Below are 20,845 nucleotides of genomic sequence, written 5' to 3'. Positions count from 1 at the left end.
GAGCGTTAGTCCTTGTACTCGGCTGAGGGAGGGTGTATTTGTTGTCTGCCCCGTGTCTGGCTCGCAAGCTTCCCATGTCCTCACCCCCACCTTGCCTTAGGAGGGCACAGTATTACAGATATGCTTCCATTTACTCTACTGTACTTGGGTTCTCGAGTTTAAACTTACTACTCTTCCTTAAGCATCAAGTACTCGACTCCCCCCCACCCCCAGCCATCTTATCATTAAAATCATAGTTGAAATACATCTCTAGAAGTCACTCCTCACCAGTACTTGACTGGGCTTCTTACCTGTCCTGCCCTCCCCTGTGACTTTATTGCTGAGGTCCCCACTGTGGGTCACCACATACAGGGTGTATTTCCTTCCAGGCACGAGACCTTGAAAGCGCCACTCTGTCAGGCCCTTGTCTTTCCAGTTCTCTTTCTTTGTGCCATTGGGATTGTAGAGAATCAACTCGTAGAAGTCAAAGTCCCCCGAGGCTGGACTCCAGCTGAACCAAAGGCTATCTGTCATGTTCCGATTGGATGCTTTGAGATGGTTCACGGCAGCTGGGACTGAAAGGAGAAAAAAAAAGTCACCCCGAGAATGAGACCGTGGTGTGAAACCGTGCTGATCCACAGGTGAGAATCTGGGCTGGGCCCACGGTTCACTCGAATGCACTGTGGACTCAGCTCTTGCCGATGGGTCAGCCTGCTCACAGCAAGGCTCATGTGGGGTAGCTATGGGTACAGTTAAAACAAATCAAAGCAATTGGCAACTCTTCATGCTGTCTACGTGCACCCCAATAAACAGGTCCAAGGAAATATTGAGGACCTGATTAATATCAGGCAGCAATGTGCCAGTTACCTTCCACATGACCCAGAATAATGGTGTCAGGTTCTCCTAGTCTGACCCACCTCTCTGGCATCTACTACCCATAACCACCCTCTGTGTTTCTATACTGTTCCATTTGCCTTCAGGTTCTCAGTCTGTCATTCTATTCCTTGTCAAAATCTGTATGGGTACAACCTCAGTTTAGGAAAAGAAGTCGTCAGAGTCTTTTCTACAAATATATAAAGAAGTTTCAATGCTACCTACTCCATAGATTTTTTTTTTAATTCTTTGGATAAAGATGATTCGTTGGAGAGTCCCTTTCCCCCTCTAATGTGGAATTTTATTATGTAGCTCAAACGCTCACACCTACAATGCTCCCTCTGTGCCTCCCGAGTGTTGGGATTGAGTCAGGCACTACTATGCATATGTACATCTTCTGTTATCTGTGTATTAATGGTTCAGGTCCCCTCCCCACCCCTACCAAGCATACTGATAACAATGCTAACATCTAGGCAACCCTATTTGTGGTCTGAGCTGATCACAGCTCTCTTTTAGTCCTATTGGTGGACAAAGAGGACATTTCTGTTGACTGTCCTTAGGGGACCACCTTCACACTTCTTCTGTCACCTTCAGATCTCAGCTGAAGTCCCTCTGTTTCAAGTAGTGTCCTGTCCTACTAAGCCAGGGTCTGCACATGCTCACTGCACGGAATTTTTCAATGTCATCTCCCTTTAAAATCTGCTGTCCTGACCCTTTTCTCTCCTCTAACATGGGGCTATCTAAGGCCAGAAGCCAATCTTTCTTGATCATTGCCATTTTCTAGGAGTCAGTCATGTGTCTGGCACCTCAAAGAAGTGACCCTGAAGAAGAGGTGTCAAATTAGAAAGACGTTGATGTTGAATGAGATTTAACTTATTTCTAGCCCAGAGAGATTTTTGTCTCCCATTTTCCTTGTCTTGTTCATTTTAGCTAGGGCTATATTTCCAATACACTGTGGTCACTGTGTGTGTGTGTGTGTGTGTGTGTGTGTGTGTGTGTGACTTGTAGCTGACCTTCTGTGGACCTACTCTGCCTTCCATCTATTCCTTGCAGAGACTTGCAGGGCATAGCTTGACTAGAAGCAGGAGGAATTACAACCCTCTTCTCAATGGTTTACTGGCAAGTAGAGGAAGTCGGTTCATTTTCCCCAAACTCCATGCGATAAATAAACAAAGGCAAAGCAACAGAAGCCAGTAGACTAAGTAGACACAACTCGTGCCTAGTCTGAGTGAGGGTCAAAAGGTTCAAGGTCATATATTCAGATAAAGTTCCACTCAGGACAGAATAGGGAAGGAAGAACAAATCAAGGCTGAGCCAGTGGATACCATGAAATACCGTGACACCTCCCTCCAATCTATTACTGCTCGGATCTTACCTGTTCTGCCAAATATGAAGGACTCATTGGACAGCTCCCCACTGTGAGTAACAATCACCAATTTGTACATTCGGCCTTGCAACAAGTTCTGGAAAGAGAAGCTCTGGACCAGCGGGTCAACCTGAGCTCTTTCCTGAAGAGTTTTGTCTGGGTTGTACAGAAAGATGTTGTACCAGCTGAGCTCACCCTCCGAGGCCGTCCAGCTGAAGGACAGGTGTCTAGTGGAGTTCTCCGTGATCTTCAGATTGGTGACAGCTGCTGGGACTGCAAGAGCCAAGGGACAAGAATGAGTCAGCATTTTGGCATGTCTCTGACCCAGTCCGGGATCAACCCCTTGGTGGACACATTCAACCCAAACACATCAGCTCTGAGTTAAGATGCTGACTTCCAACAGATGCAAACAGCAGCCTCCCAGTATGGGCTTCCCTGAGAGGTCTTGTTGACAGCCCTTTCCAGCTGACATTTCTGTTTCTGATTTTGATAGGTTTGTGCTCCAGACAAGCTCTGAGTTGGCCTACCCAAACATTTACCCCATCTAAGAACTGCTAGAGAGAGTGAGGGGGCTGGTCTTGCAGCAGGGTCTCTGCGACACAGGACAACAGGCTATACTCACTATAGCTTTATAGTGTATTTTAAAATCAGATAGTATTATACTTTTAGCTTTGTTTTTTCCACTCAAGAATTTTTTTAAGCTAGTTTCCTGTCTGTTGTGGTTCTGTAGTAATTTTAGAATGTTTTTCTAGTTCTATGAGACATACATATCATTGGTATTTTGATGGGCGCTGAACTGAAGCTGTAAGTCATGTTACGTGGATGGATATTTCAGTCATGTTCTTCCTTATAATCCACTAGTGTGGGAGCTCTTTCCAATTTTGTGTTCCTGTTTCCTTTTCCATTTCTTTTACCAGAGATTTGTAATTGTCATTGTAGAGGCCGTTCACTCTCTTAGGCAAATTCTAAGTACTTTGTTTTCTTTGTAACTATTATGAATAGCATTCTGTTCTTTATTTCCTTCCTAGGAGTTTTGCTATGATACACTAAAACGTTTTGATTTTTGTTTTTGTATGCTGACTTTGCATCCTGCAATTTTACCGAATAGTTTATCAGTTCTGTCTTCTGTGGACTCTACAGGGCTTTGTTAATAGATAAAATCATATATTCACAAATAGTGATAATTTAACAACTTTCATCCTGCTTGCGTGGTTTTGCTTTTCCTTTCTTTCTCTTGCTAAGTAGGTCTAAGTAAGACTTCTGGTATTATGCCATATGAAGTAATGGGACTAGATATCTGTCTTGTTGTAGATCTCGACCCCTTTTGTGGGCTGAATGACCCTTTCATGGGGTCAACTAAGACATCAGAAACCACAGACATTTACATTACAATTCATAACAGTAGCAAAATTACAGTTATGAAGTAGCAACAAAAATTACTGTATGACTAGGGGGGTCATTGTAATATGAGGAACTTTATTAAAGGGTCGCGGCATTAGGAAGGGTGAGAACCACGGTTCTAGATCTTAGGGGAAAGTTCAGCTTTCTTCTCATTCAGTATGATGTTGGCCAAGTGTTCCTTATGTATGGCTTTCATTATGCTCCTAGATCCAATTTGCCTACTTTTAAAAATCATGAGCAGAGGTTGGTTGACATTGGATGCCTTTTCTGTACTGTGGAGATCTTAGATGCAGATTTGCATGTATTGAACTATCCTAGCATCCACAAGGCAAGCCCTCTGATCATGATGAACGGTTTGTTGGTTCTTGTTGGGCGAGACTTGCTAGAGCTCTTCTGTGTTCATTAGCGATATTAGTCTACAGTCTTTTTTGTTGTTGTTGTTGTTTTCTCCTTGTCTGGGTTTGGTATCAACATAGCGTTACTTTTGTAAAATGCTTTTGGAAGAATTCTCTCTGCTTCTGATTTTTGGACTGGTTTGAGAAGAGTTGATTTTACTTCTGGCTGGTTGGAGGAGCTCCCAAGCGACCGGCCACAGATGAGGAAGCAGCAGAGAACCACAGACACAGAAAACTTCAGCACTGGGTCCCCACGGAGCTGGCTGAGAGACAAGACAGTGGTAGGGAACCATGGTAACTGCTCTGTGGTGCCCACTTGAAGTCCCGGAAGGAGATTCCTCAAAAAGTTGGGGGCGGGGAAGCAGAAGGGGAGAGAAACAGGAACCTAGGAAGTGTTTTGTCATCACCTGACATCTTATTTTAATCCCAGCTTCTGACTTTTTGAGGACTATATGCTAACACATTTGCACTGCTCCAAACAACCGAGTCCATAGCAGGGTCGGCTTCGGCAACGGTAAACTAGCAGTGCAGTTTTTAACGATAAATCAGAAATGGGAGCGTGGTATACTGAGGTTATGGGGACTGACTGACTGGTGTGGGAGTGTGACGTCAGAATGGGCGTGACTACAGCGTCAAGAGCTTTTTCCAGCATCGCCCGTCTCTCACCTTACAGCGTCTACACTATGGTAGACAAGGAAACCAGCTGGCCCAAGACACGACATCGTGTTAATTACCTGTTCGGCCTTCAGCCTGGGCTTCCTTGCTAAAGAGGCCTCCGCTGACAGTTAGGATGTGCATCTTGTATTTCTTGCCTGGCGTTAGATCTTCAAATTTGTGCTGCTTAGCGGTAGCCGGCTCTGACGTGTTGCTCAGGAGAAGCCCGTTCTCGCTGAGAAGCAGGATAGCGTATCTCTCAGCCATGCCAGCAGCTTTCTGCCAGCTTACGGTTAAGGAGTTACTGCTGTAGGCATTATCGGCAACGACTCCCTGGACAGGTGCGGGAACTGCAAATTGAACAGGAGAAGCTAGAAAACTCAGGCTCCACCATTTAGGGTAAAATAGTCAATCGAGGAAAAATTTGGAAAACCAAAGGGCACAAAACTATGCTATTGTTCCTTAAAAATAATTTGAAAAAAAAATCAAATTTTGAAAAGTACATAGTTCTGAAGACTTCTGTCTATAAATAAAAAGTGAAATAAATTTTTAGCAAGTGTACATTTCCCCCATCACATTTAATAAAAAAAAAACTCTATTAAAACAAAAAAAATAAAGATGAGAAATGCTCATAAAACTGTCAGAAAATGTACACACTTAGTTTTAAATTAGATTTTCACCAGTTTGCTAAGTCTATCCATTCACTGGTCCATTTCCGAGAACCAGAGAGCCCTCTCCCATCGGGGCCTTCACCAGCTAGAGCTCACCCGTCTGCCCATGTGCGTCTATCTGGTTGCTCAGGGACCCACTAACAGAAGCGACGGCGATCCTGTACTTGGCACCGGGCTCCAGCCCGTGGAAAGTGTGCTCTGCGACTTGCTTCGGGATGCTCTGGGACTGAACCTTCTCATTCTGCCTGAACGCTGACACCACATAGGAGTCAACATCCCCACCACCAGGCGTCCAGGTTACTGTCAATCGATCTGTGGCTCCGTTGGCAGAAATGTGAATATTTTTGACAGTACTGGGAACTGAAAAAGAAAATAAGCTTTAAAACCCTCGCTTAAGAAATAAATGAACCATGGGGATATTCAACTAAAGTTTCCAGGCTGGGCTGGGGATGTGGCTCCCGGCTACTGTGCTTGCCTATTGTGCAAAGCCTTGAGCTCTCTCCCTAGCGCCTCCCCAGGCCAGGCTTTTTAAATCGTTTATCATTTACTGAAAGAATGCATGTGGAGAAATAAATACAAATTTTGTTTCTTTCCTTTTCCCCTGCCTCTTCTGCCAGAACAGAAGTTAAGGGGAGAAAGTTCAGAGGGAGATCAGGCCAATGAGAGAAATAAAAACACTAGCCGTATATTGAGGGGTAGTTCATCGTCTCTGTCCAAGACTTGGTTTTCTTCTTTACTAGCTATGTGATAAGTGGCAAATTATTTAACCTCTGTATCTTTCTTCATAAGAAAAACCTATCAATGTTGATAATAGTAACGAAGACTGGACAGAGAATATATTTTGCTGTGGTACTGTCCCCCACTAAGCTGTCAATTTATATTATTAAATAAGTGTGGTAGCTTATTAGGTAGCTCCAAAAAACGGACACCCCAGCCAGAGAGTTATTTATGAAATATATAATATAATCTGTGAATTCCGGAAGACCCAGCTAGGCACACCCTTTCAGTGTTGATTTCTCTAAAAGAGTCCTTGTCACCTCCACACCATAAGGCACTTTTGTTAATCCTGCCTTGACGATGTCCTTGTCAACCAGGACAACTTCATGCTTCTTCCAGTCCCTCATGTCTCCAAGTCTAAATACCTGCGTTATCTAACCCCTTACATACATCACTGTGTCCACTCAGGCTGAAGAACAGTACTTCCAATTACCCGTGAGGCCCTCAATGAAGGCCGACTGCTGAACGTCGCCACTGATGGTCAGGACAAGGATTTTGTAATGGCGCCCTGGTGTGAGCGCCGTGAACTGATACTCAGTTGCGGTGTTCACAAGGTGAATAGGAGGAAAGACCTTCATGTCGTTGAAGAGCAGCTGGACCTCATACTGGTCAACGTCCCCATGGGCCAGTGACCAGGTCACATGGAGGTCCTCGGTGCTCCTGTTGCGAAGTGTGAGGTTCTTCACAGGCTCTGGGACTGGGGAGAAAAATGGGAAGATATTTCAGGAACGTGGTTGATCAAGTTTACCTACACAATCTATGACTCACGCTCAAGGAACTGCCAAACATCTCTCACCCCCTGAAAAACCTTGAGTTACTTCATGCATAATTAAACAAGAAAAATTGAAAGCAACTACTTAGGTTGTGATTTTTTTCCCCCTGACATAAATCTCATATGCTACATGTTGGTAGAATATAATTATAAAATGAGTTATGATCTCAGACGATAAAACAAGATGTCTATAATTTTATGCCTTAATGCAAGAAGACAGGAAAGAAAAATGAGACACATTTTGATCCCTCCCTCACTGTGCTTGCTTTTGATCTACCAATATCCTGTAACAGCAGGCCATTGCCTGGCTGAGTGATGTAATGGTAGGCCATTGGTTGCCTGAGTGATGTAATGGTAGGCCATTGCTTGGCTGAGTGATGTAATGGTAGACCATTGGTTGCCTGAGTGATGTAATGGTAGACCATTGGTTGCCTGAGTGATGTAATGGCAGACCATTGGTTGCCTGAGTGATATAATGGCAGACCATTGGTTGCCTGAGTGATATAATGGCAGACCATTGGTTGCCTGAGTGATGTAATGGCAGACCATTGGTTGCCTGAGTGATGTAATGGCAGACCATTGGTTGCCTGAGTGATGTAATGGCAGACCATTGGTTGCCTGAGTGATGTAATGGCAGACCATTGGTTGCCTGAGTGATGTAATGGCAGACCATTGGTTGCCTGAGTGATGTAATGGCAGACCATTGGTTGCCTGAGTGATGTAATGGTAGACCATTGGTTGCCTGAGTGATGTAATGGTAGGCCATTGCTTGGCTGAGTGATGTAATGGTAGATCATTGGTTGGCTGAGTGATGTAATGGTAGACCATTGGTTGCCTGAGTGATGTAATGGTAGGCCATTGCCTGGCTGAGTGATGTAATGATAGTTCATTGATTGACTGAGTGATGTGAGCCCAAGGTGAGAGCTATCGGGACTATAGCTGAGTGGTCAGGAAGTAGAGAGAACTCAGGGTTTCCATGAACTTATTCAGTGACCTCCTAGTCTGGTCACCCGCACTTCTGGTACCCCTCCACTTACTCGTTCTCCCATTCCCTTGTTCACTAGCTTCATACTGTCCACTTTTGGTACTGACGGTGACACTGTACAGGCGTCCAGGGATGAGTTGAACAAATACACACTCGTTTTCCGACTTCGGAATGCTTTTGGTTTGAGTGAAGCTGTTTTTGTTTTTGATGGTGACTTCATAGTGATCGAAGTCTCCAGTGGCATGTACCCAGGACACCTTTAAGTAGTCACTCCTGGCAGAGTTGCTAACACTGATTCCCTGGACCTTGTCAGGTACTGGAAAAGAGAACAATGAAAGCTTTAGTGGTTCTGGGAGAGCAGTTGATCACAGATAACACCCTGAGACAATAAAACAAAGAAGCTAGTTTTTATCCTGTGCATTGAAAAGAAAAATCTCAGACCTATACATCATAAAGGGGAAATATAGTTGTGTTACTTAAAGTGACCTTTTAGCAAAACCTAATGAATGCATTCTAATCTAATAAATGACAAACAGAATGTCTCTTATAAGATGGAACATTAAAATGATAACTAGAGCCTAATATGAAGGATAGAGCACATATTAATGACCACAGCATATATTGGTGACTCACGTTTACAAGAAAGTATAAAAAAACTCAAAAGAAAAATAGAAGAGGAAACACATATGAGTACATATATAAAGAGATGTTCTGAGTCACTAGTGATGAAAGAAATCAAACCCAGACCCCAATTCTGTATTCCTTCAGCAAAACTGAAAACCTGACCCAGCCAGCTATGGGAGAAGACGTCTTTCATGTTCTTCCACAGAGGTCACACAATGAACTTCTGTGTGTACACAGTGAACTATCACACAGTTCTCATAATTAATTTCTTATTCACTTGAAACACAGACATTTGGATATCTTGCTTTTATTATCAAAATGTGAACTGTGAGCAAATCTAAGCAACATAATGATAACTTCGGAAATTCAAGTCCCTGAAAGATGACATACTTCTTACATACATCAAATGCCTTCTTATGTCAAAACAACTAAGAAATGAAAGACATTAAGCTAGGACCGTACATAAGTAAAGCTATGCAAGGAAGAGGTGAGCACGATGAGTCAGGACATTGGCTATCGTAGGATGGATTAGTCAGACCTGATTGGACACAGATTACCGTCAAAATCCTAGCTAGCTTTTATTTTAGGCAGCAGTTTCTCATGCCATTTTAAATTCATAAAAATCACTAGCTAGATGCCTAGAAAAATCAAAGTGTCAACTGATGTGTGCTTTTTTTTGAAGCAAGAATTATGACTAATGCTATTTTGCAAACCTGAGCCTCTTTCCAATAGATATATAAACAAATGATTCCATGGGCTCATGTTTTCCTTCTTCATGAATAGGAAATTGCCTTTTACTAGAAACATTGCAAAATAAAGCAATTCTGATATTAAAGGATGGTCTAGCTTTCAATTTAGGTCTGAATTTTGATTCAAAAATAAATAAGTTCTCTCTCTCGCCTGTTTGTGGGATGTATATACATGGTGTATGTACATGTGTGTGTGTGTGTGTGTGTGTGTGTGTGTGTATGTATGTGTGTGTGTGTGCGTGAGCGAGCGTGTGTGCATGTGTGTGCTCAAACAAAAATAGGGGTCAGATATTGACATCTTCCTTGATTGTTTCCCACCTTATTTATTGAGAGAGGGTCACTCACTGGACCTAGAACTTGTCAGTCTGACTGGGTAGGCCGACCAATTGGCTCCTATCTGCCTATCTCTGTCTTCCTAGGCCAGGCCCAACGTTCTACTGTGGCAGATGTGTGGCACCATGGTGTGGGAGGTCCTTCTGTATGTATGTGGCTTTCATTGGTTAATGAATAAAGAAACTGCCTTGGCCTAGTTGATAGGGCAGAACTTAGGTAGGCAGGAAAGACAGAACTTGCTTCTGGGAGGAAAAAAGCAGAGTCAAGGAGAGAGCTGCCATGGAGCCACCAGAGACAGACATGCCGAGTTTTTCCCGGTAAGTCACTGCCATGTGGCGATGCACAGATTAATAGAAATGGGTTAAACTGAGATATAATACTTAGCCAATAAGAAGTTAGAGCTAATGGGCCAAGCAGTGTTTTAATTAATACAGTTTCTATGTGGTTATTTCGGGGCTAAGTTAGCCGGGTGGCTGGGATGAACAAGCCGCCTTCCTTGCCACAGCACCACGCCAGGCTTTAATGTGGGTGCTGGAGACCCAAACTCAGGTTTCCATGTTTGTGTGGCAGTCATTTTGCTGACTGAGCCATCTCCTAGCTCCGTATCTGTTTTTATTTGATTAGAACCAGGCCTGGATATTCACAGGAAGGGGCATGGACAAGAGGCCCATGCTTGATCTGGAGCATCGAGTCTCCCTTCCAATTTTCGGTCTTTTTTAGCTCTTTTGAACACCTCTAGGACTGTGGGAGTTTGGTTTACGTCACAGGAAGTCTGCTCTGGCATATGCCAAACCCATGTCCTTTTCTTTTACTTTCTCCCAAATCATACAAGAGCCAGAAATTCCATCATTTTGGCACTTTATACTTCATTTTTTTTCATGCTGCTTTTACACAGGTTGTATTAATATCTTTGGCTGGATTATATTTACTGATCAATTTTATTTTAGAACATAGCACACCAAAGGTCTGTAACAATGACAGGGCTTCACCTGAAACCAGTTACAGTTCTGTTAGCATTCAGCCACTGCAGGGATGAGACGTTCTGAAATGATACTGTACGCACGGACTAAGGATGGCCGGTGATCTTGGCAATTTACTCAAGGCAAAGCAATTACTACAGGAAGAAGAAGTAGCTGAGCGTGGTGCTAAGTCAATAAAGGGCTCTCCAGGTGGAACTCGGAGCTGTTTGTGAGGACGGCTTCAGTGCCCGGCAAGAGGATGATGTGACATGGGATTAGAAACATTGCTCTGTTTGCCCAAATGGAGGAGAGCTTTGGGAAAGTTAAAGAGCATTAAGACAGCCAGCCTAAACCAGTCTGACAGCAACTCAGATACAAGTCTCCTGTTAGAGTCATTGGCCTCTGTCAGTCACGCACCAGATCCAAGTTCACGCTGTTGAGAAAGTAAAGAGTCTGCGCTGAGGAGAAGATAGCATATTTCTCACATTTGGGAAGATCTTAGCAGAGTCATTTGCAGAGAGACTGCCAGTGATGTGGGTGAACTGTTAGTCGCAGATTACTACAATAGCTTTCATTCCCAGTCAGTTTTAAGCCCTGAGTTGATTGATAATGTTGCCCTGATGTAAGATTACTCCGGGACTGATAATCGGCTTTTCAGGTCTACGTCACAACTGTAATTATCAGTATAATTATACTTTAGATTATTTGATAGTAGAGAAAAGTTTCTGTTCCTGATTAGTGCTTCCAAATTTGGTCGGATGTAATGGCTGAACTTCGCCACAGTTCAGACACGTGACCTTGGAAAAGCCACACTTTGTTTCTGGGATTTTCATGGTTTCCAAATGAGAAGGCAGAAGGACCACTTCGATGCTAGCTAGCATTCTGTAACAAGGCGAAGAGGTGGCTCTTAGTTGGGGACAGGGGGCATAAGGCCTGTGAACTAGAAAGCCAGATACTTCCTCCTCAAAGACCCAGGGGCTACAGTGACAGCTAAGAGGTCAAGAGTGTTTAGTGTTCTCACAGAGGACCTGAGCTTGGTCCCCAGTACCCACAGCAGCTGGCTCGGAACCACCCCAAACTCCAGCTCTAGGGGACGGGACACCCCCTTCTAGACTTCAGTGAGCACCTGTGCTCACATGCATATAGCCACGCAAAGGCACACATAATTAAAAGATACTGAAAGGAAGTGTAAAAGGGAATTGCCGACCCGTTCTTACTCCTTACAACTTCATGGGTTAGCGTGTTTCTAGAGTTTCCTTATGGGTAATCCGGTGGAAACCCTTGACTCTGATTATTCCTCTACCTGGAAGGTAGTAAGTTCCTACTTAGCCCCAGCATCTAGGCTCACTACCAGGATGATGTCACCATCCCAGATGATCATTGGAAAACAACAATTTCAGAGTCCCGTGGAGAAGACTTGACAGAATATTGATGTCAACCTTAAGCAGAATTCAGATGTAAACCCCAGAGAGTATGAATGCATCAGGAAAAATGGTGGTTGTCTATATTTCGTTCTTTCCAGCATGTCAAAGACCTGGCATTCATCTGCTAAGAATTTTGCTCCCTGGTCTAGGAACTATAAAGGGTACCATTTTTACTTTGTGTGCAGAGGAGGCACAGTAGGCTTGGCTGTCACGTATTTCAGGTAAGACTATGGAGTCAAGAGCCTGGTAGGTTCTGGGGTTAATCAGACCTAAGTTTAAGCCCAAGGTCTAAAATTTTCTGGCAACTCAACAACAATAACAGTTGGGCAAATAAATTACTTAACCTTGATGCTTGGTTTTCTTATCTGTAAAATGGGAATAATAATGACTTTCTGAGAAAGGACTGTGTAAGGATTAATTAGTTAGTGTATACGCACCCATGTTCTAGTAAGCAAAGAACACTCCCTAAACATAAATAATTGTTGTTCTATTTAAATACACTATAAATTCTAGTTATGAAAGCTAGGACAGTGTTCCTGAAAATGTAACATCTGCTCATATATATATATATATATATATATATATATTTTCAGCTAAAATAGCAAGACTACAGAGCAATTTTTGTGATGTTAACGGCCTTTTATCCAGGACTACTGCAGGTCCGAGATGCTCAGAGTCACACAGCTGACCTGTTTCTCAGAGCCCTGTGCCCTCGTAATCCTTACCTGTCCGTTCTTCGCTGAAGGAGTGACTGGCGTAACTGCCACTCCTGGTGGTTATGGTCACATTGTAGAGGCGGCCTGGGGTGAGGGAGCTGAATGAACACTCGCTGACAGACTTGGCAATGATGAGGGACTGAACCACCTTGCCGTCGTGGGAGAGGGTCACCACGTAGTTATCCACGTCTCCAAGAGCTGGCAGCCAGGAAACACTGAGGTAATCATTGCGGCCAGAATTGTTGACCGTGACTCCACTCACGCTGGAAGGGACTGTGAGTTCACACAAGGAGGAAGAACCGTCAACGAAAACAGAATTACAAGTTTGAATTCACTATTGTGCTCAATAAAAACTGTGGATTGGGAGACCTGAGCTGGTCACACATGAAGTTAAGGAGGTATTAAGATCTGTAGAGGCTTTGGGAAGACAAACTATCTTTCAGCAAAAGGCTGAAGAAAAACATCACTAGGAGGCCATTTGGATGCCTCATAACCCAAGTGTGCCACCTCTGTGACTTTATGGGGTTTCTGTGTAGGGAGTGTTTTAGGGGATATTTTATGGGAATATGCCGGGAGGGTTTTGGTAGAAAAAGGAACACAGACTTAAAAGTCCAAAGTCCAAATGAATCACATTGAATCTAACTCAAAAAAAAAACAAAAAAACAAAAAAAAAACAAACCCAAACCAAAAAAGAAAAAGAAAAATGAACGCAACCAAACAGAAAAACAAAAGCAAAGATACTTGAACTTAGACTCTGGGTCGCCTTTGACTTTCATGTGACCAGTTTTTTTTTTTTTTTTTTTTTTTTTTTTCCTGGGATGTTTAATAGGAAACACATCTGGAGGCGCTGCTTATCCCTTTGCAAAGCGTTTTCTGCCCTCTAGTGGCTGGAAGCCTCAAAGCACATCCTGGAAGCCTGTCTGTCCGGAGACTGGGCAGAGAAAACCATGACCAGGACTGGGAAAGCCATCTTGAGGTTGATGCCACAAACATTTACCCAGAGACTTGTATTTCCCAGGTGCATAAACATGGAACAGACACAGGTGCCTTAAGTTACAAGTTCAGACTGAGATATTAGTTAAGTGTGGTAGTGAGTAAGAGGTTCCTTAGGTGTTGGAGGTGAGTATCTAGCACACAGTACTACTGCCTTTGGTGATGGCATATGGAACTCTTACAGTACACAGACTGTACTGCTGTCTCATCATGGGCTGTCTAACTCTCTGTTGTCTGTTTTCATGTAATCGTCAGGGCTGCTGCACGGCACACGAAGGACAGGATTCGGCTCAGTGACACCTGAGAGTCCTTATGCTCGCTATGGCCTGACTTTTATGAATTAAGCCCAAAGTCCATCTCACATACCACTGATGAGCTGTGCACATGCTATTAGAAAAGACAGAATCATCAGGAGTTTTTCCAAAAGTGAAACTCACTTAAGATGAAATAGATATACAAGTTATTGGGTACTTCTCTAGAATTTCCTTAGCTTGGGATTAGATTGATCAAATATCTGAAACGCCAAACTTCAGTTCCTACCATTCATTCTATCTAGGCTGGGAAGGTTTTCGTGTGCCTGCTTCAACTCTGAGGAAGCTTGTGTGAGCTAGAAGAAGACTTTCCAAAATTATTTGAATGTTGAGAAATATATGAGATAATTGAAGAAACGCTAATGATTATCATTATGGTCTTAGCCACTGAACTATTTTATAGTGTGCTATGTAAAACCTGTACTAATTTAGAGAGTTTCCGAAAGCCTTAGTCATTAAGTATCTACAATAGTGGCACATTTTTCCTCTCTCAGGACAACGGTTGGATAACACACATATTTGTTCAGAACTTTTGTTCTCAAAATTTTATAATTATTCTTCATAGACTTTCTCATCAACTTAGTGAATGCTTCGTTTGTATAACATGAACCAAATACAATACTGATATTTCTGATTATGCTTAAAGTACAGGAATAGAAATGATTTATAAAATAAAGTCCCATTTATTCCAAATATTCACTGATTTCAAGTGATATCAGAGACCATACTACTTTAGTACATTATAACGAGTAGGATAGCCTTTGTGGTATGTCTATTAGTATTGTGATAGTTTTTTCTTTCGGTGATACTTGGATTAAATTCAAGGTTTTGTGTCTGTGAAACAAATACATTCCCAATCCTTTGTGGTGTTTAAAATAGAAATGAACCCCGGACAGAGTATGACTAGCTCACCAACTGACTCCCTTTCCTCTTAAAACGCATCTAGACCATATTTCTCAGCTTCCCCTGCAGTCAGATGACACTAACTACAGCCAAACATCAGCTCCGTCCAGCGCAATGAGGCTAGAAAAGCTACCCCTGCTTTCAGGCCTACTAATCTCTTCCAGACCATGTCTGATCTCTACCTCTGTTCTTTGCAGGAGTGGAAAGAGTTGTGGGAATCCAGAGGAAGGAAACTGTCAGGTGGTAGGAGCCTGGATCTTGATTTGTACTTGGAGAAGAAACAGTCAGTAGAGTTGTCTGGTCAGGAGCGACCACATTGCCCAGTAGTGCGACAGGAAACAAGTCCCTCTAACCTGACCAATACGGGCTGTAACTCACAGGAAGATGGGCACACGGGCCTTCTCAAATTTTCAGCCCTCCACCCCGACCATGCTACACTGAATCATGGTGCCAGTAACTCTTACAAGAGAAGGGAGAGGGTGTCAGGTCTCAGGAAAGACACCGGTATCTTCTTATATCTAGTGCCACAGAAAGAGAGCACTGGCACGCGTCAGTGAATTTCTACTAAGACCAAGAGACATGGGCTCAATTTCATAGCTGCTCCTCTGCAAGTTATTGGAAGCAGTTCATTAAGACAGCGAAGTATGGGACACTGGTGGTTTTGGCAGACTTATACATGACATCACAACTCTTAATTGCTATCTGAGCACTGGGTTTATAGGTAAAGACGCCTGAATCCAACTTATAATAATCTTGTAAAATTAAAAGGTCAAAGTTATTGACCTGATTCTGAGCTTAACCATAGTTATCAAAGCTTCAGTTGGGTTTGTATATTTTTCCCTAAGAAACTGGAACATAAATTTCATATATTATATGAAATAATATATTACTTTTATGGGCTTCCAATGTATGATGTAGAAAAATTCCACCTTTTTGTGGTGCTGAGCTTCTCTGACACAGTAGCCACATTGATACTTATTTATCTTCTTAGCTCGCAGTTCCAACTGACAAGAACAATGAAGGCCAGGGGCACCGTTTAGGTGGCATTCAGCACTAAGCAGTTGATGATATTGCTTACAAAACATATATGTGACTTCTACAGGAGTACAGCAGTATATTCCTGTTGTCCCAGCTATTGGAGAAGCTGAGGCAGGAGGCTGAGATAAGAGCCAGAAAGTTCAGAGTCAGCCTGGGCACCATAGCAAGACTCTGCATAAGCCACTGGAAAATTACATTTCATTTTAGGATGTTCAAAACGGAAGGCGGCTCCACGTACTGACGTATCTGGAAGCTGCAGACACAAATCGGCACTTCTTACCTGTTCGGCCTTCCGCCACCACCTGCCGGGAAGAAATCCCTCCGCTCACTGTGGTCACCACCACCGAGTAGAGGCTGCCGGGTTTCAGAGCGTGGAAGCTGTATCTGCTGGTCTCACTGGGGACGGTCTCGTTTTTGATGACCACATTCTCATGGATCAGTAAGACTTGGTAGAACTCCACATCTCCCAAGGCCTTGGTCCAGTTCGTGAACAGACTGCTGGTCATCCCTTGGTTGCTAACATGCAAGTCAGTCACGTGGGCAGGCACTAAAAAGCAGTGGTAGAAGATGAAAACCCATGACGCTTAGTCACCCCAAGGCAAGTATAATAAGAACGAGGAGTCAGAAAGTCACAGTGGAGACAGACTAAAGAGCTGCAGGTATAAACATGTTTTGTTTGTTTTTGCCATGGGTGTTTCACTCTGTTTCTTGTGACATATGGACGCTTATTCCTCTACAGGGTTCAATCACTTTAGCCAGCTGTTTATATAACAGTTTCCCATTAATCAAAGTCAGTTAAGTCTAATAATGAGACTACGATGCTTATTACTGGGCTATAACTTTTATGTAACAGAAACTGTTGCTTTAAAGAACCTTCTTATTTAGTATAATTTTATCCATTTTTATTATACAAGAAGACAAAACCACGCAATCTACCAGAGCCAATGTTACAGGGTAGCAATGGGAAATTCCTTCAAGCTGGTGGTTAGGTTATGGCCTAGAAAGTTGGTCACTTCCTTGTAAGTATATTCTCCATTGCTATTGCAATATTCTCTATTGCTATTGTTCATGAAAATGCTATATAATATATACAATGACAGCAATGACTATTATAGTAAATAGTGAACACCTACTACCTTTCAGTTAGAGCAGAAGGCATTTTAGAGGGTATATTATCTAATATACACAAGCACCTATAAAGTTGATTTCATATTTCTTTTACTAAGGAGGAAACCGAAGCTCATAGAATAGGAACTTTTTAATCTTACACCACAGCTTGATAACTAATCAATCAGCTATCCAAGCTAGAGCTCTCTCACCCCTGAGCTTGTGACCTTTTTCTAAATTATCAACTACTGTCGCTTCCAAAACATCCATTAGTTGATGTTCACAGATACACTTGCTTCTCTTTGCACACCTTTCTTAAATTATAACAACCAGAGCTTTAATAGACTCCCTTCCCAAAGTTCAATAACTTTTGTATTAAGATGCAAATATATTGACCAAAAGTGTTACAAAACACAGGCTGGTTTTAAAACCTTCTGGTTTTAAAATGTATATGTGAAATAAAGGAACTATAATTATCAAAACAGTTAAAACAAAAGAAAACAAACCTTCAAACCCCACTAATCACAAAAACACAGCTTAAGGACAAATGTCAGCCAATTTTACTAGAAAGTTATAGTAATCAGGACCGTGTAAATAAAACTGGCAAAAGACAGACAGAAAGGAATGGAAAAATGAGATGTCCCAGAAAAAGATTAATGTATACATACATATAGAGTCTGTCCCCCCTCTCTCTCTCTATATATATATATTATATTTTGTTTTAGGTGTTTTGATAATTATAGTTCCTATACTTCCTATATGTATGTTAATGTACATACACACATGTATACTATACATACAAATACACACACATATTTATATGTATATACACATGTATGTGCGTATATGTATCTATATGCTACATATGCATGTGCACAAATGCCTATACACGTACATGTATGTAATATACACATAACCACACATATATGTACATGTGTGTACATATATCTATGCATATAAAACATATGTGTTTATATATGTGTGTATACCTATATATAGAGACTATTTCTAGAAAGAATCATAAGACAATTTTTTGAAGAAGGGTAGCATTTTCAACAAATATCTCTGGAATTATTAGATGTGCATATGAAAAAGGAAACTTTGATTCATATTTAACATTTATATATTAACATAATAATATTTAATAGCAATATAGGGCAATTAAAATTTAATACAAGAATGGTTTATAGGCCCATGGTGTAAGTCTAAACCTATAAGTATTCCAGGGAAGATTTCTGTGGCCCTTTGTTAGGCTGAGCTTTCAAGTATGCTACCAAAAGCATTGTCTATGAATGGCCTTAACAGTCAGATGTCAAATTAAGCACGGCTACTCACCAAAACACATTAAATTCAACAATAAGAAAACGAGCAACACACCACAAGAAAACATTTGCAACACATGTTTCTAACTTGTGTATAAGAATAAGAAGTCTCCAAACTTTTGTTTGTTGGGCTGGTGAGGTGTCTCAGCAGGGTAAGCCACTGGCTTCCGTGCCTGACCACTTGTGTCCATTCCTGGGACTCACGCGGTAGAAGGAGAGAGCACTGACTCCCACAAGTTTTCTTCCGATCCCCTCATGGGTGCTATAGTATGTGCATGCCCACAGACTCACCGAGAAAAACGAACAAACGTACTTTAAAAATATAGATGAAAGGAGACATCTTGACATTAACCTCTGGGTGCCACAGTCACTCAGGTGTGTGAGTGTACCTGCTTATACATGAGCTCACACATGTGTACACCACACACACACACACACACACACACACACACACACACAAATCTGTTTGTTAAGAAAACAATGGTATTGAACAATTAGCAAAATATCTGACATAACCTTTCCCAAAGGAGATAAAAGATAGTAAAAAGGCACAGGGAAGGGTTCTCAAGTCAGTGGACGTGAGAACCCACTAACACACCTACTGGAAAGGTTTAATTTTAAGATAAAAAAAGAGACACCAAGTACTGCCTGGAACACTCATACATTGTTTATAGAAATGTAAAGTTTTATAATCTAGCTGGGCATGGTGGCAAATGTCTACAATCCCAGCTAACTAATAGAGTGGCTGAAACAGAAGGATTTCTTGAGCCCAGGAGTTTGAGACTATCCTGGGCACCATAGTGAGACCCCCATCTCTAAACATAAGAAAAGAAACGTTTCTATTGCTGTAGAAGAGAGACCAGCACTTCCTTGAAAAGTTAAACAAATACGATATTATGCTTACTATATCACTGAACAATATGAGTGGTAGGGGTGATGAAATTATTAGGGGACAAAGCAATGCCTTGGGCTTTCATTTCCAGCCATATGCTTGACTAATACCATGAAGAATCACTCCAATAACTGTATCCTACCTATTGGATAAAAAATAAAAACAAATGGAACAATACATTGTCAAGAACACAAGGCATTCTCAGAGGCTGGTAAGTAACTGGTCACTGAAGTACTGAAGCAAGCTGTTGCCTTCGGCATATGTTTCAGACATGAATCCACACTTTGCTTTTACAGCGCTGTGGACTGCTGCAGATGGGAGGTAAAGTGGAGGACTCTTGGGCTTGGTAGGGTGATGGCTGAGCCCACATAGAACTGTATCCTCAAAGTCTATTCCTTCTCTGTTTCCCATACCACGGCAGCCTTCATAGCATCTGCAGGAGAAAACCATTTCCTTCAAGATTTTTTTTGTAGACTTTATGATTTTATATGTGCTGGGAAATGTCTCTGCCGTGGATCTAACACCCAAGCCTTCTTGAAAATTCCTAACCTTGAAGTACTTTCTGTGTGCATGTAGCTTGTTATGATTTCAGCCACAATAAGGCTGACACTTCTAGGTTCTAGGGCTATGTATGTGCAGACAAGCCCTCAGGCAGAAGTGCCTAATGGCCCCGGGGATGTTAAAGGACCCTGCGTGACCCACATGTGGTGTGGTTGCATCATCCACGTATGACTCGGCTAAGCCCTTGCACACATGCGTGAGCCCTGTCATCTGCATATGACGTGCCCACGTCAACCCTCTGTGTGCATGTACTAGGCAGCTTTTAAAAGCTGGACACGCCATCTCTCTCTCTCTGCACACTGACTTCCCCAGGCCTGTACATGCCCACTCTAATAAACTCCTAAGCGTGTTTGTTGTGTGTTCCGTGTTTCTTTCTCACTTGTGTCAGGTAATTTCATTGGTTCCATGAGACTTGGGAGGCTCTCTGGCCCCAAGCCCTTCTCCTGGGGTTGGGATCCTGAACTGGGTATTTTTTTTTTCACAACAACCATGTGTTCCATCTGCCTGAGCGCGATTTCTATGCACACCACTGGTTTCAATTGGTGAGTTTCCCCCATTCTGGTCAGCTTAACCGTTTCTCTGAACCTGAGGAATTGACTGTTGAGCTCCTGGAAATCTTCTGGTGTTCCTAGAAACAGGGGGACAGCCCCCACCCACAGCCTTCACAGCTACAGTTGAGCCCTTTGCTGACATTCATCTCTAGATTGCCTCCCTTAGCTAAACTAAATTCATGTTTGGATGACCTGGGGTCAGTCTTCCCGTGACTGGGGAGTCAAGAGACTCTCATATTTTTTTCTTTCTCCTTTTTTCTTTTCTTTTCTTTTGGACCACTCCTCAGTGGTCCCTGCCATGGCCTCTCTGGCTTCCCCCCACAAGGAGCCAGTCAGGCTTTGACACCCCACGTGTAGGTAGAGGATGCTCTCCTTCAAGCCCTGCGGTGCTTGCCACCATCACACCCCACCTATAGAGGGGAGATGGCCCCCTATAAGGCTTGTGGTGTCACTGTTTTCATGGGTTTTCATGGTTTCAGCTATGGGTAG

The 20,845-nt window shown here is 42.5% G+C and overlaps 1 protein-coding gene across 2 annotated transcripts in view; it reads right to left on the bottom strand.

The window, feature by feature from the left end:
• Positions 1-20,845, bottom strand: part of Ptprb (protein tyrosine phosphatase receptor type B) — a 118,781-nt gene that overhangs the window by 40,870 nt on the left and 57,066 nt on the right. For both annotated transcript variants that reach the window (XM_038314945.1, XM_038314946.1), the window contains 8 exons: positions 16,204-16,470; positions 12,688-12,951; positions 7,926-8,189; positions 6,550-6,813; positions 5,436-5,699; positions 4,749-5,018; positions 2,228-2,491; positions 291-554 (listed from right to left, as the gene is read on the bottom strand). In XM_038314945.1, coding sequence (XP_038170873.1) covers positions 291-554; positions 2,228-2,491; positions 4,749-5,018; positions 5,436-5,699; positions 6,550-6,813; positions 7,926-8,189; positions 12,688-12,951; positions 16,204-16,470 — 2,121 coding nt within the window. The remainder of the gene's footprint in view (positions 1-290; positions 555-2,227; positions 2,492-4,748; positions 5,019-5,435; positions 5,700-6,549; positions 6,814-7,925; positions 8,190-12,687; positions 12,952-16,203; positions 16,471-20,845) is intronic.

This window comes from Arvicola amphibius, chromosome 17, assembly GCF_903992535.2.
Source record: "Arvicola amphibius chromosome 17, mArvAmp1.2, whole genome shotgun sequence".
NCBI classification, from domain to species: Eukaryota; Metazoa; Chordata; class Mammalia; order Rodentia; family Cricetidae; genus Arvicola; species Arvicola amphibius.
The sequence above is the reverse complement of the archived record's forward strand: the minus strand, read 5'-3'. Positions and strand labels throughout refer to the sequence as shown.